At 39.7% G+C, this 13,935-nt stretch overlaps 1 protein-coding gene across 1 annotated transcript; it reads left to right on the top strand.

Annotated features, from left to right (window-relative positions):
- The first annotated feature begins 1,342 nt into the window (after positions 1–1,342).
- On the top strand, positions 1,343–6,899 carry LOC146674535 (uncharacterized). The gene is made up of 9 exons (XM_085396839.1): positions 1,343–1,656; positions 1,761–1,897; positions 2,091–2,385; positions 4,594–4,745; positions 4,833–5,130; positions 5,250–5,395; positions 5,607–5,862; positions 6,498–6,676; positions 6,756–6,899. The coding sequence occupies exons 1-9, from the start codon at positions 1,343–1,345 to the stop codon at positions 6,845–6,847; spliced, it is 1,869 nt and encodes a 622-aa protein (XP_085252965.1). The 3' UTR covers positions 6,848–6,899.
- Positions 6,900–13,935: the final 7,036 nt, after the last annotated feature.

Genomic DNA, 13,935 nt, shown 5'->3' with positions numbered 1-13,935 from the left:
CATGGCAACATTTCTTGTGGGGCAGGGATAGCTCAGTAGGTAGACTGGTTGCCCCATGATCGGAAGGTCGGGGGTTCGAATTCACTGAACGGCCACCCTGAAGTACACCTGAGCAAGGTACCGTCCCCACACACTGCTCCCCGGGCGCCTGCTTAGTGGCTGCCCACTGCTTCACTGAATGAACGGGTCAAATGTAGAGGAAAAACAAGTAATTTCCCCACGGGGATCAATAAAGTATACATTATTATTAATTAATCTCCTGAACCTGATAACTGGTCGTGCCACTTTTTGGCAGGACAAACTGCACTCAAGCATTAGTGATAACTGGCAATAAGTCTTTGACATCACTGTGGAGTAATGTTGGCCCAATCTTCTCAGCAGAATTGTGTTAATTAAGCTACATTGGAGGATTTTTGAGCATGGAAGTGTCATGTTCAGCAAACAATTGATCTTTCACCGAAGTGCAGGTTATGCCAAAGCATCTCAATGTGATTAAAAGTTTGACCTTTGATTAGGCCACTCCAGAACTGTTATTTGGTTTGGGGTTTTTTTTGTTTTGTTTAGTTTTGATTTGTTTTTTCTTCAGGATTTTATGGTATAGAACAGAATCAATGCTTAAATCAAATCCTTCAAATCTGGATGTAGTGTTTTCAGTGGAAGAAATGTTTTGTCACTCATTCAAGTGACTTCTTCAGTCTCAGTTGACTGCAGGTTTCCTCAACCTTAAAAACACTACATTTGCATAATGACTTAAACTGGCATCGCTGGCAAACAATGGGCTGTGTCTTGGGGATCATCAACATGTTTTGTGAGGGGGGATTTTGGTCAGCAGTGTCTTTTTCCTTGGATCTCTCTTATGGATGACATTTTTACTTAATCTCTTTCTTATTTTTGTATCATGAACTCTGACATTAACTGAAGCAAGTGAATCTTGTAGTTCTTTGGATGCTGTTCTGGGTTCTTGTGTGACCTCTGGTTGAGTCATCAATGCACTCTTGCAGTGATTTTGGTTGAAAATCCCGGGAAGGTTCCCGACTTTTCCAAGTTGTCTCCATTTGGCAGATTGGATAGTTTTTTTCTCTTATAAATGAACTCTTACCTAAATAAACTTTTTTTTTTGTATTTACTCGTTATTTTGTCTATTATTCAAATTTGTTTGATGACATGAAACATGTAACTGTGTTAAGTATACAGAAAAAAAGAAATCAAGAAGGGGACAAATGCCTTTCAGAGCACTGTATATTATGTTTGACTCTAAACATTCAAGGTGAGCAATCAGTGAAGAGTTGCAACATATATTCAAAGGTTTGGTTCTGCTCAGTACTAGCTGTTTTGATTAATAATGCATTTTTTAAAATATTTAGGTCAACTTCTTTACAACCTGGCACTGAAAAAAACAGCTGTCCAATCTTCAACCAGTGGCACTGTGGGTACTGGTGGTAAGGCAGTTGATGGAAACAGAGATGCAAGCTATCAAAGAGGGTCTTGCACACTTACCAGTGAACAATCTGATCCCTGGTGGAGAGTAGACCTGGTAAATGTGTATACAATTGGGACTGTAATGATAACTAATAGAGATGAATTGGGAAACAGGCTGGATGGTGCTGAAATCTGGATCGGAAATTCAACAAAAATCAGTGACCCTGAAAGTAACAGGTGAAAGAATGCGATATATACCCATAAGTCAGTTATCATTATATCAGTGGGACTTATTTATTTTTAATTTTTATACTTTTTCTTTTTGAATCTGTTATATACAGGTGTGCTGTCATCTCTCACATTCCCAGCGGACAAGCGTTTTATTTTCCATGTAACTCTGTGAAGGGACGCTACGTCACTGTGTTTCTACCAGGAAGTGCAAAGGTCCTGAGTCTCTGTGAGGTTGAAGTGTACTACGGTAAACACCTTTAATTATTATGTTGATACATAAGACTGTAATTTACTGAGTCAAAGGACAATGAAAGCTTTCATGTCAGGGTGTTTTTAATTTCTAAAAATATTATTATGATTCTTTTTTTTTTAATTTATGTCAATAGAGATTGTGACAGGCCAACCAAAAGAAATTATTGTCCTCTTGGTTTTCCTTCAAGGATACCCATTACCCAATGTGGCACTCAAAGGAGAAGCTGCCCAGTCATCTACACTCTCTTTTGCCACTGCGTCCAAAGCCATCGATGGCAGACGGAACTCGTTCTATAGCAATGGGTTCTGTAGCCACACGGCTGAAGACGAGACCAACCCCTGGTGGAGGGTGGACCTGCAGCGAAGCTTTACAATCACTGCTGTAAAAGTCACCAACAGAGGAGACTGCTGTGCTGAAAGACTGGATGGAGCTGAGATCAGAATAGGAAACTCACTGGAGAACAATGGAAACAATAATCCCAGGTAATGATGACTTCATACCAGTCAATGTTCATTGTGATTTTTTCTTTGTTTGTTTCATCTTAAAATAATTTCAACAGCAATATTTCAGAGATTGCAATATTTATATATTATCCACCACATGACTAGTTCAGGACTTCATGTTACTTCCTCCTGAACTGGAACTCCACAACATTAACATAATACTGCCCTGTTAAATATCCCAACTCTTTGATCTTTGGGCTGAAGGAAGAATAACACTCAATGCATAAATGCTCAATCAACAATTACTTTAATCAGCACAATTCTCTTTATTCCATACAACACTTTGAGCATTTCAAACGTCCGAACAGGAGATGTGCACTGGAGGGTGTCCGGCAAAATCTCAAAGTGTCTGACCATTTCTCACATTCTTACTTCCAAACTAAGCATCCACATTCTTTCTCTCTCAGTGAGCCTAAGTTACGACCTTGGCTTCCTGTGCAGTATGTTTTGCTCTTCCTACAATCAGAAAAGCAAGGCCATGATTCTCCGCAAACAGTATTTTCTTTATAAATCAGCAGTATGAAGTACCATAGAACAGTGTAATTCATTCACAGTAAATCAGCAGTCTAATGTAATACAAATCAGTCTAATCAATATAATAATTTCACCTTCTAACTCAGGAGTATAATGCAACCTAAAACTATAGAATGATTTCATAAGCTTAAATCAGAGGTATAATGTAACATAAGACAGTGTAATAATCTCACAATTCCCCCTTTGAGCTCTTCTTAAACACAGGTCACATGCGGGGCGACCGTGGCGCTGGGGTTGGGAAGCGCATCTGTAACCAGAATGTCGCCGGTTCGATCCCCGCGCTCTCTGTCCTGGTCGTTGTGTCCGTGGACAAGATGCTCTAGGGCTCTAGTTACAGAACCATCTGGGGCTATATTGTTGGGAATGAAAGTGCAGCACATCTCTCCAAACATTACACACACACACACACACTCTCTTGTTACCCACTAGGTGTCAGTTCTCTTAGTTGTCATGCTTCTTTTCTCTCTCTCAACCCTCTGTCCCCCTTTAATAGGTGGACCATATGTGGGATAACTGCTGTGTTTGGGAAATTTAGATGCAAGAAAAATAATGTTCTTCTAGTCACTAGAAGAACATTATTTTTTCATTTCATTTTTCACTAGAATCTAGTGTTTCAAAGTTGGTTTAGTATAACATGTTCGTTACTTTATGACCCACAGACTTATTCTAAACATAACCTAGGTGTGTAAGCATGTTTGCAATGACCCCTCTGCACTCTAAGTCATTTCCCACAATATATCAGTCACGCCAAACAAAGCTTATGACCTTCAGAAGACTGAGTTCCAACTCTCATGAGCACGTTTGCCAGGCCCTGTGTCAGCCCCCCCTTAATGATATAATTAACTCACATGTACATGTACATATTTAAATTCTTAAGATCGCGTTTAAACTCACAAAAGAGAATTTCCTTCCTTCAGTAGGTCATTTGTGTTGTTCAATAAGCAGAAACCATCTCACAATTTGACTATCTTATCTAAATGTGTTGTTTCATCACTGGTTGGACATACCAGTCTTTCTTTTTTTTAAGTTAACCTTGCTGAAATTCACGTGTTAATGAGTGTAAGCTGATTTTCATTGCATGTGTGCATTAGTAGGTGGGTTAATTCTATGTGTGTTCAGTGGAGCTGCAGATCCAGCAAACCCTCTGTGCGTGTTTTTGTTTGTTGCGATGTTCCAGACACTTTCCCAACCTCCACAAGTCAGTTGGCCCCAAATTTCAACACAATTTTATGTGCTCTTAAAACCTTCATTTCCGTCCTTGCTGCTGTACATTTCACAGCTGCTGATTGTTGCTGGGTGTGGTTCCCATTATGTTTATCTATCAATTTGCTCCGGCTGCTGTGCTCATGGTGGAAGGTTGATCAAGGTCCGTAGCCACCTGTATTAACACACTGTGACACTTATCTAATATCATTTTCATCACTGCTCCATAGACAAGCAGGTAACACGCCCACCTTTACAGCGTAAACTGCACACAAGTCTCGCAACACATTCCTCTCTCTGCTTGTCAATGTTGATACTGAAGGTTGACCCCGAAGGAAATTGGGTTAAGGCTGCCGACCTTTTGCCAGCGCCATCTTACCCTTCCGACCGTACATACATTGCACAGGGGGAAGACAGGTCAGAGAGGTATAACACAATTTCTGCTGTCAGGTGTGCTTCCATCTCACATATCAAAGCGGGTAAAACCTACACATACCGGTGTGATGGAGGCAGCATGGAGGGTCGCTTTGTGAATGTGTTTCTTCCTGGACAGAAGAAGACTCTCACCCTGTGTGAAGTGGAGGTGTATGCTGCCCCAGCAGGTAGAGCTTTAAGTGACTGGATCTGATCTACTGAAACACATCTGCCTGATACTGATTCATACTTGTTTCTTCTTTTCAACAATTTAGTGGAACCGCTTCCAAATGTGGCCTTGAACAAACAAACAGTACAGTCATCAACTTGGTATGGGCCAGTGTTTGGGCCCTCAAAGGGTGTCGATGGGTGCAAAAATGGAAACTTGAACTCAGGATGCTGTACACACAATGATCAAGATCTGGGTCCCTGGTGGAGAGTAGACTTGTTGGCTGTCTATAAAGTCAGTGCTGTCACCATCATCAACAGACAGGATGGTTTTATTCCAAGGATTCTTGGGGCACAGATCCTGATCGGGAACTCGCTGGATCAAAATGGTAACATGAACCCCAGGTGAGATCTGATTTCTGATAAATATGCTCCATAAACATTTTTTTCCTTATTAAAAAACTGAACATTATATTTAAAAGAGTTACACTGAAACTTTTTAAAATTTTCTCTACATCCATCAGTTGTGGCATGATCACATCATTAGATGGTACACCAACATACACATTCCAGTGTAATGAAATGGAAGGTCGCTACATCATTGTGATCATACCAGGAAAAAGGACTTACACAACCCTGTGTGAAGTGGAAGTGTTTGCTTCTCTCTCTGGTAGGGTCTTGTTGTGCTATTTTTTAGAAATTGTTGTGGTTTTGTGTGCTTAAATTATTATTGTAAGATTTTTACTGTTTTGATTTGTTTTTCTTGTATTTACCATTAAACTACAGAATATTTGAATGGAACATGTTAAAATGAAAGGAAAACAATAACAACCAAACTGGCTTAAACAAACAGAATCCTAAAGCAAAGTACTTCCCTGTAGTTCCAGAAGCTGTCACTCCTTTACCAACTCCTCCACCTCCTCCCACCCCTCCTCCACCTGTGAGCCTGCAGCTTGGTGGCAGGAACGTGACGGTGGTGGGAGAGAGGCTCTGCTGGTCTGATGCTCTGATGCACTGTAGACGTTATTACTGGGACCTGCTCAGCCTTCACAGCCAACAGGAGCAAAGCGAGTTGGAGCAGCTGCTGGGCCTCGTTCCTTTCTCCCTCACAGACCACGTCTGGATGGGACTGTGCAGGTACTGATAGCTATAGTTATTGCAGTAGTCCGCAAACTATTCAGTTCCCCCAAATTGGTCCTGATGGTCTACAACATAAGTATGTTTGGATGCGATAAGATGCAAATGTCTTCTAAAACAAACAAAATAACAAACAAATGGAAAAGTGCTGTATAATTGCACAAAAACTACCAATTTTGTTGTGTTTTTTTTTTCATAATTAATGAATAACGTTTGTGATGTTCAAGGTTCCTGCACAATACTAAGAGGCCAGATGCACTACCCTGTACTCTTATGATGCATGATGTCTGTGACAATTTGCAAACTTTGCAAATCAAATTATGCAGATGCAGATCTTTGCATTGCGCGTCCTTCCATTTTCGCATTTGCATTTCTGCCATTGCTGCAATAATAGGCCACTTTGCAAACAGCTTTCACTGTAAACACAACAAACCTGCTGTACCAAGGTTTTTTTCTGTTTTTTTAATGATTGTCATTGTTCTTTTAGGCCTACACAACATCAAGAAGATAAATATGGATCATCCAGCTTATGTGAAATTCAACAAGCAGCTTTTAAACGCCCATATGCTCCATAAAGAGCAACATCTCGATAAATGTAAATCTGTTCAGATCTGTTCATCTGTTCTGTCCAACAGATCCCTCAGAGGAGACGAGTGGTTCTGGATGTCTGGACAGTCCATGAATTTCTTGAATTGGCCACAGGATTTTGTTCCAGACTGTTACTCCAGCACCTGTGGGGGCATGACTAGCACAGAGCACCTCCTGTGGCAAGACCAGCCCTGTGAGGAGAGCCTCAACTTCATCTGCCAATCAGGTTTTACTTACACCACGTTAAGGCTTGTGTGCTTTTATTGTGCATTGCTTTAGTTGAACTTTTCCTCATGTTCTTTCAGGTGCTGACGATGGCGTGCAGAGAGTTTATTTCTCCAGCTTCCAAGGATCCAACAAGTCCATAGGAAAATCGATGACACTGTATAAACTGTGATGCATGATTTTTTTTTGTTAGAAATAGTTTTCATTTGAATTTGTTTTACACTCCTTTAAACCATTCTTAGAAAAATTCAGTAATCGCATAAAACATTACGTTTTCTTTTTCATAAGTTACAGTCATGAATAAATGATTTGTCTTTAAAATCTTTCCTGTCTAGTTTGTAGTAATGCTCATAGCAATCATAGCAATTGTATTTCTACAAAACACGTGAGGTTGTTCCTCTGCATTATATAAAGCAATAAATGACTATAATAATGTCTCTAAAGTTATGGCAAAGACTGTAATGATGAAATGTGGTAATAAAGTTTGGATTAAAACATCCATCCATCCATCTTCATCCGCTTTATCCGGGGCCGGGTCGCGGAGGCAGCAGCCTAAGCAGAGAAGCCCAGACCTCCCTCTCCCCAGCCACACCACAATGTTGCGTGCGTGCATTTACTGGGCATTGCCTTAATTTAACTGTAACTCATAACCCTTTAGGTGCTCAGGACGGTGTGCAAAGAGTTTACTTCGACAGCACCGCGATTGCCACACGTTCACAGTAAAGGTGAATATCGTCATGTATGCTGAAATGTATATTTTAAAGATAGATTTAATTAGAAACTTTATTTCTTAATCTATCCTTTGCTGAGGCTCCATAAGAAATGTGTGCACGAAAGGGAATTTGACTTTAAAAACATGACTAAAGCTGTTAATGCAGTACTTCTGTTAGAACCCCTGAATGTGAGCTGACAGGCATCAACTCTGGTACATCTTGATTGTCTGATTTAAATTCAGAGGCAGACTTACAGGAATTGTCTCATTGTGTAAGCATTTATGGACACAAATGTGTTGGAAGCTAAACTTTGTTCTGTATTATGTCAAGACCAAAGCAATGAAATGCAGATCACGCTTCAACAATTCAGAACTGATGTACAAATTCATCAAAGCAATAAAATTCTCATTAAACCAACAGACACGTTTGCGTATTTTAAAATTGACCTTGAGGAAAAAATATTGAGACTCTTAATATGCTAAAATATTAAAATAGCACACATGTAGGACACACGCTTTCTCTTGTGAGTGCTTGGTTTAATACTCATATTCATACTCATTAAGGGAACATCTGGGTAAATAAATCAGTGACTTCCACTTGCTCACATTAGAATATTTTCTATAACAGTTTTAGTGCTTTAAATGAAGTCATGGGAAGTTTTGTCTTTGTACAGTGAATATGTTCAGCGTTACAAGCCTCAAAGTGAAAAGGGGCAAGCCAAAGCTTTGTTTTTTGTTTTTTTAAATCAAAGTATTTTCTTGCCTGTTTGAGCGTCAGAATTTTATATGAACAGGAGCAAGACACGTTAAATTTTCAGGGTTGGAAAACATATTTAAATTCTAAGTAAAGCAGTTTTTCACAATCTAAACCTGCAACCTTGTTTTTTCCCAGCACAATATTTTTTTCTGCAGCCAACTGTGAGAACAGCATTATGGGACATATCGATGTTTAAAAGCAAAATATCCATTCTGCAGAGAAACAGCAATGAGCTGTGGTACCCTGGATGATGGATCTGTTTTCTGATGACTGGTTCTTGTGTGACGCGTTGACTTGGGAATGAAATGACCCAGTTCTAAAAGGACACAATTACACAAAGGGAACATTGTGATTGTAGATCAACAGGGCACGTGTTTCTGTTACATTTCTTTAGGTGTGGTACAATCCTGTAGTTTCAGGGAGCGTGCAACTCCCATATCTGAGTAATGTGTTAACTGAAGCACGTTGACAAGTTCTAATATAAACCAAGTAAGGACAGATACACCCAAAAAATTAGGACAGGTTGAATCAGTGTAAAGTTGAGTAATGATTCACCTGGTCTAACTTGTCCTTCTTGTCTCGTGTCTGTGTCTGGTGCAGGCTGAGTCACTCGTTTGAAACTATACTTGTGTATCAAACTGTGCATTGTTTTATTTCTGCTGTTAAATTAATTCTTATTTAATGTCTAAACTGTTTATATAGAGCAATAATATGGCAGAAGAGTCCCATAGAAGAGTCTATGGGAGGATAGATTCTGGCCAGTGATGATCCAGCCCTGTGCTGATCCTGCCAGCATCTCTGGCGCTGATGCAGCCAGAGATGTTTTTAATGTTTTTAAGTTTGGGGTTTTTTGTGTCTGTGTCTGGGGGGAGGGTTCACAGCTAGTTTTAGTAACCCCGCTCCTTGGCATCGTCTGCCTTCCATCCTTTGTATTATAATAATTGCAAGCACATGGGGGGCGCTGTTGTAGTGTTTCAGATCAAAGCGTTTCTCCTCACTCGGTTTTAAACATCAAAACTTAAAGTTAAATTTAGCAGCTGCAAAGCCACTATTGCGGTGCTATTTTCAGTGAAATGAACCAATAAAAAATATAAGAAACTGTGAGTCATCTCAAAACTAAAAAGTGATCCAAAACTTTAGGCAAGGCTGACTTTTGATTTACCCCATTCTGACTGAATATACTTACAAAACGTTACAGTAAAACTCTTTAATTAATGTTAGCATGATTTATAGGCTTATAAATCATTATCTTATTTTTCTCCTACAGGTCTGTTACATGGCATACGACATGAATCATGTCTGTAGTGCACCGAACATGTGCAGGCATTGCTGCAGTTAATATTTAAGGGAGTATTCACAACAATTTTCTGTTAGTGCATCTGCCACTGAGGTTAAAGAACCTCACAGCACTTGGGGGAAAGTTTGTGAGGGGACTCTGGTGTTTTTGTTAGGTGAGAAGGGGGGAGGGGGGCTGCTGGGCAGAGGAGGGAAAATGTTCAGCTCAGACGTTTCCAGGCTAAGAAATCCAGCAGGAGAGTGTGGAAGAGAGGAGCGCTGAAATCTTACTAAATAAATAAAGGATTTGCAGCTTGATTAGATGTAGGTCGAGAAAGTTTTGTGGAGATTGTGTAGAGGCAGCAAATCCAGGAAAGGAGAGGAAGATTTTGTAGGAATTCCTGACTGACGTCATTGTAAGTAATGGTTTTCTCATAGCTGACAGGAGCAGCGCTCACTGCGGTCTTCTGCTGCTGTAGTCAATCTGCTTCAAAGTTTTGACATGTTAGTGGTTCAGAGATGCTCTTCTGCATACATTTGTTATAAAACCAAACCCAAAAAAATGGTTATTTGAGTTCCTGTTGCCTTCCTGTCAGCTCAAAGTAGCACATCAACCAGGCATTCTCATTAAAGAACTGATGTTCACTGGATATTTGATCTTTTTCCGACTATTCTCTGTAAACCTTTGAGATTTTTCTGTGGAAAATCAGTAGATCAGCAGTTTCTGTAGTATTCGGGCTAGGTAATCTGACAAGAGCAATCATTCCATGTCTCATCAGTCCACAGAACTTTATCCAAAATCCAAGCGCTTCATTAAGATGTTTTTTGTCAAATGTGAGACGAGCCTTTGTGTTTTTCTGGCTCAGCTGTGGTTTTGTCCCTGAGCTCTCCTATAGACAGCATTTTTGTCGAGTCTCGTTCTTATTGTTGAATCATGAACTTTGACCTAAACCGAGGCAAGTGAGGCCTGCAATTTTTTAGATGTGGTTCTGGGGTCTTTTGTGACCTCCTGGATGACTCATTTGGTAGTTCGGTCATTCCTGGGAAGCTTCACCACTGTTCCAGGTTTTCTTTGTTTGTGGATAAAAGCGCTCACTGTGGTTTAAACAGTCCCACAATTTGAGAAAGGTTTTGTAACCGTTTTGAGACTGATAGCTGTCAATAACTTTGTTTTTCACCTGTTTCTTTAGATTGTGTCATGATGTTCTACTTTAGCCTGCTTCACTTTGTCAGACAGACTCTAAATAAAGTCCTGATTCAGCAGATATGACAGTAACCAGACGTGGGTGTGGCTATTGGCTTAGCTTTTTTAAAAATGTGGTTAATTACAGTTAATTCCTGGTGCACATTTGGTGCGTGCGTGCGTGTGTGTGTGTGTGTGTGTGTGCGTGTGTGTGTGTGTGTGTGTGTGTGTGTGTGTGTGTGTGTGTGTGTGTGTGTGTGTGTGTGTGTGTGTGTTGGCTCTTGAGACAGGTGAAGAGGGCTTATTGACTTGTTTAAAGAAGTTGTTGTGCGGGGATTGGATCGGATCTTAACCTCCAGCCGGATGCCACCTCGGCCCTCTGCTTGTCTCCTCTTCACCCTACGACGAACTGAGTTCTACATTATAAAGTCTTTGTAAATAGTGAAATAAAAGGCTATCTTATGTTAAATGCTTAAATTGCACTGTGCTGGTGGTTTTTTCTTCACTGTGGTATGAGCGACGTTTGAGACTTTCAAACCACACATCCACAAACTCGTGCTGCATTTATATCCTGGGGGAAAACCAGGATTTTCTGTGTACTGCTATGTCCTTCATGAATAAATAGATTTTTTTTGTCCTCTTAGCTAAAAAATATACATCTACCAATGACAAAGTTAGTGTAAGTTAGTGTAATGACAAAGTTAATACATGCTTTAAGTTGCAAACACAACTCATCCCATAGATGATAAATAACTCCTTGAGTACAACAGGTTAAACTTCATAGGCTATGATAAGCATTGTGTTTATATATTTTGCTCCGTCCTAGGATCCCTAAGAGGAAGCGAGTGGTTTTCAATGAATTATTGTGTGTATTGTGTATACTGAAATGCATGTTTTTAAGACTAAACAAGGTTTTAATTTGATGCCTTTCATTGCTGTAATGATGTAAATTATTCCGTGGAAGGTTCTGTAGGATGTTTCTGCACCAAATGGAATCTGGCTGTGATTCCCAAACAGTTAAATCAGGATTTTTGTTGAATTTGAACTGAAAGCGTGCAGGTCAGTTACATCCCAACTGTCTGTTCTGAAATGTTTTTGTAGTGATGCACAGAGGCAGAATAAGGCAAAATGTCATGGTCTAAATATTTCTGCTGTTGTTGTTTTATATGATCCAGTTCTAAAAGGCATGCTTTGAAACAGTTGCACATAGAAAGAAATGTAAACGCAAATCAAAAGGTCAAATTCTTTCAATTGTATCTAGCATTACTTTAGGTGTGGCACAGCCATGTAGCTTAAAAGGAACAGGTGAGTAATATGTGTTGACAAGTGTGTAACATAAAATGAGTGACGACGAACACACCCAACGTTTGAAAATGGCCTGAACTGGTTCTGCCTGTCCTGCTTGCCTGGTGTCTCTGCCAGGTGTAAGCTCAGTCACTCCTTTGAAATGACACTCCTCTAATTTGTAGTGCATTATATTATTGCTACTATTGTTATCATTATCATTATCGTTATTAGTATTATAATTAGTATTAATATTATTTCATCTCTAGATCATTAAAGTCTTTCTGGCCTGCACACATAACACAATTACGTGTGTTATTAAAAAGACTAAAAATATCTCCTCACTGTTTTTATTTTAGTTTTCTAGTCCAGTTAGTTTTTCTTTTCTCTTTTTAATGTCTAGTTTCATTTATATTTATTTTCATAAGCTAACAAGTTTTTTCACATCAAGTTTTAGATTTCAGTTTAGTTTTAGTTTGAAGAATTACTAAATTATTGAATTCAGGTGTTCCAATTGCTTTAATGGTCACAGGTGTACAAAATGCAGACTGTTTCTACAAACGTCTGTGAAAGAACGGCATCGCTCTTAGAAGCTCAGATGTGAAATTTTCTTGCTACTAATTATTCCACAGTCAGCTGTTATTGGTATTATAACAATGAGGAAGCAACTGGGAACAACAGCAACTCAGCCGTGAAGTGGTAGGACACGTAAAATCACAGAGCGGAGTCAGCAGTTGCTGAGGCATAGAACACAGAGGTCACCAACGTTTGGGGTTGTTTTTAAGGAGTTGGGCTCGGCCCTTTAGTTTGAAAGGAACTCTTAATGATTCAGCATCCCAAGACAATTTTGGACAATTTCATCCAGCCAACTTTGTGAGAACAGTTTGAGGATGGCTCCCTGCTGTTCCAACATGACTGCACAGCAGTGGGCAAGAAACGGTCCATAAAGACATGGATGAGTGAGTTTGGTGTGGAACACTTGAAAGCCTTAAAAAAAGAAAAAAAGAAACAAACTTTGGGATTAGTCAGAGCACAGCCAGGACTTTTCATTCCGACATCCATGTCTGACCTCACAAACGTGCTCGAATGATCTAAAATTCCCATAAACACACTTGTAACCTGGTGGAAAGCCTCTCCAGAAGAGTTGGTGCTGTTTTAGCTGCAAATATTAAATGTTCACATTAAACAATATGGATTAAAAATGGGATGTCACTCAAGTTCATGTGCATGTGAAGGCACATGAGAGAATACTTTGGCAGTACAGTGTCGCTTTGCTCCTCATCGTTGTCTGGTTTTCCATAATTGCAATATCATACACACAACACAGGGGGGCGCTGATGCAGTGGTTGAGATCGTTCCTCCTCGATCCATAACACAAACCCTTACGGTTAAATTAAGCACAGTAAAACCACCAGTGCGGTGCTTTTTTCAGTGAAAAGATCCAGTAAAAACATATGAGAAACTGTGAGTCATCTCAAAGCTAAAATGTGATCCAAACCTTAAACAAAGCTGACTTTTAATTTAGCTCATTCTGCTCATCCTCAAAGTGAATAAACTTCGGGGGAGAAATAACCTCCATTATGATTTATAGGCTTAATTAATCACCGGCAGGTCTATAGTGGTTTATATATCCAGCATTATTTGTTCTGGATGACTCTGAGTCAAGAAGTTTATATAGAGAGATTCGTATTAGGGAGAACTTTAAATTTAGATGCAGCATGATTTGAATTAAACTCTTATTCGGTTATCAAAGTACTGTAGGCTGGGCCCACGTGGGTAATGTTTGGTCTACAGCAGGGCTGCTTATCTGCCATACAGGGCCTTTCCCTGTGGGCCAATGTGCACCCGCTGTACAACAGCCTATTGGTTCATTTTCATTACTGACACTGGATTGCCCAATCAAATCTCTTAATGCAAACCGGTTCCTCCCACACCTTCTCAGCTTGTAGAAAAAGTTAGGTGGAAGTAGTGAAAAGCTGGAGGTAGAAAGCTGAGAGAAAAGAATAAAGACTAAAAAATAGATGCTGCAAAGTGTCTGAAATTAACGAC

The sequence above is a fragment of the Rhamphochromis longiceps genome, linkage group LG3, assembly GCF_057381845.1.
Source record: "Rhamphochromis longiceps isolate RC_006_pf linkage group LG3, R_longiceps_female_GT1.1, whole genome shotgun sequence".
NCBI classification, from domain to species: Eukaryota; Metazoa; Chordata; class Actinopteri; order Cichliformes; family Cichlidae; genus Rhamphochromis; species Rhamphochromis longiceps.
This window is presented reverse-complemented; position numbering and strand designations above follow the sequence as displayed.

What these genes read in the sequence shown, in the direction of transcription:
- LOC146674535 (XM_085396839.1), top strand. Translation starts at nt 1,343, where the DNA reads ATGCATTTTTTAAAATATTTAGGTCAACTTCTTTACAACCTGGCACTG. An exon ending in AATGGTAACATGAACCCCAG is followed by an intron (nt 5,131 to 5,249) that starts GTGAGATCTGAT and finishes TACATCCATCAG; the next exon opens with TTGTGGCATGATCACATCAT. An exon ending in AGTGTTTGCTTCTCTCTCTG is followed by an intron (nt 5,396 to 5,606) that starts GTAGGGTCTTGT and finishes ACTTCCCTGTAG; the next exon opens with TTCCAGAAGCTGTCACTCCT.